This window comes from Nanorana parkeri, unplaced genomic scaffold (assembly GCF_000935625.1).
Source record: "Nanorana parkeri isolate BGI_ZX_2015 unplaced genomic scaffold, ASM93562v1 scaffold10, whole genome shotgun sequence".
Lineage (NCBI taxonomy): Eukaryota > Metazoa > Chordata > Amphibia > Anura > Dicroglossidae > Nanorana > Nanorana parkeri.
The window spans coordinates 689,582-691,553 of NW_017306278.1; the positions used below are offsets into that span (position 1 = coordinate 689,582).

The 1,972-nt window shown below is 53.9% G+C and overlaps 1 protein-coding gene across 1 annotated transcript in view; it reads right to left on the minus strand.

The window, feature by feature from the left end:
* NAV2 (neuron navigator 2) overlaps nucleotides 1-1,972 on the minus strand; it is a 224,746-nt gene that overhangs the window by 19,286 nt on the left and 203,488 nt on the right. The window contains exon 26 of the mRNA XM_018554770.1: nucleotides 1,136-1,247. Coding sequence (XP_018410272.1) covers nucleotides 1,136-1,247 — 112 coding nt within the window. The remainder of the gene's footprint in view (nucleotides 1-1,135; nucleotides 1,248-1,972) is intronic.

The window sequence follows — 1,972 nt, forward strand, 5'->3', positions numbered from 1 at the left end:
CCTAGGCTGCCCTGGGGTGGCCCCACTGCAGTGTCATTGTAGCACAGTGCAAGGGAACCGTGCTGTGTCAGTCTCAATCCCTCCTCCGGCTGACCTCCTTCCCCTCCCTCCGAGCATGCCTCCGCCTCTGTCCGCCATGGCAGTGTAGGAGAGGGAGAGAGGTACATGCGTTCTATTTGACGCTTCACAGCACAATCACGGTGCATTTCAAGGTCGAGATTATATCGGGGACTGCAGAAGGCAGCACATGCGTCAGTAGTCAGAGGACACTTTTGTTTTCACCCCTTTTCTGGGGTACGGGGCCCGGGGTGCGAATGTGGGCCCCGGACCAGACTGAAGGGCTGTGTGCACAGATGCAGCTGGGGTGGAATTTAAAGTGTATGGGGAGATACTGATAGGGGGAGCTGTCAGGTTTCTATAGGGCCCCATGATTTATAATGGTGACTTTGCTGTCCAAGGTGCTTTTGCTGGATAATGGAAACGATCCAACACATTTCAAAGCTCTGGTATACCTCCTTCTTCAGGTGTGGACCACCTAAAAAGGTAGGGGTGGGCAACTTTGGCCCTCCAGCTGTTGTGGAACTACAAGTCCCATGAGGCATTGCAGGGTCCTGCCAGACACAGGCCTGACTCCCAGAAGCAGAGACATGATGGCATTTGTAGTTTCACCACAGCTGGAGGAGCAAGGTTGCCCACCCCTACCTTAAGGGACGTGTGTGGCACTACCTACAGAGATGTGGCAATCTGCGTGCGGAGTAGCTGCAGTTCTTGCTGATGACGTGCAGCTACTCCGCTCAGCACTACTCCTTTGACGTTTCACCTATTCGAGGTTTGCCCCCCACCCCGGTCGGAGTTAAGTGCTCCCCCTGTATTCAAACCCCACCCCCTGCCTCCCCTCGGGGGCGGGCACAGTATACTGCAGTTCCTCGATAACAGGATGGCCGATTTCCTACGCTGGGAAGATGCAACACTTGATATTTGTTACACAGTGTTACAAAGCAAACATCAAAGCCCAGCACTGACGGCCTCCGTGTTTTCCAATTCTGTTCCAGCAGCCGTTATCCAGACTCAGTCGGCAAGAAGTCACCCAGAGAGGGAGGGGAGCCCGGGGGGGATTGGGAGGGGCAGATGTTACCTTTGCAGCTGAGCTCTGGGGTGTTGATGACACCGTTAATAGCAGCTTGTGCCGCCGCGTTCTGCTTCTTCAGGAGCTCGATGGTTCTTCTTAACTCGTTCAGCTCAGAATCCTGCAAAGAGAAGAGACGGGCGAGTGAAAGAGATGACGCAAGACCTCAGACAGACAGACAGACAGACATGGACAGCTTTATCTTTTACATTTAGTGGTCACGTCAATGGAAATACATTGAAGGGAATTTAATGAAAACTGGAGCAGATAGAATCCGGAGCGGCTGTGCGCGGCAACCAATCGGCTTCTCTCTTTCATTTTTCAAATCTTAACTGAACAAACTTAAGACAGAAGCTGATTGGTTGCCGTGCAGAGCTGCTCCAGTATCGATAAATTCCCCCCATTGTATGGTCAATTGTATGGTAGTGCAGGGGCACCCCGAGTCCGGGTGTTTTTGCCAGGAGCAGATACCGGGTGACCCCCCGCCGTGACGTCATCGCGCATGCGCGGTCATCCCTTTGGTACCTGCTGGCTGCCATCTTGGTGATGGACGCCGGCAGAGAGAGGAGGGGATACACCCGGCGGGATAAGATATACCGCCGGGTCCCCTCTTCTCTCTCCTGCAACTGTCGGGCTCTCAGTCCATGACCGAGTGCCTGACTTTTCAGAGGAGGTGACACCAAAATGACTGTCAGTCATTTTGGTGTCATCCGGTGTGGGACGCTGTCGCTTCAGCGCCATCAGCAGTCGCTTCAGCGCCATCCGCAGTGGCGTCAGCGCCCACTTTTCAGCACAAGGGCCATTCGGTAAGGAGTTCGGCAGTTATGATTACAAAGCTCAGCAATA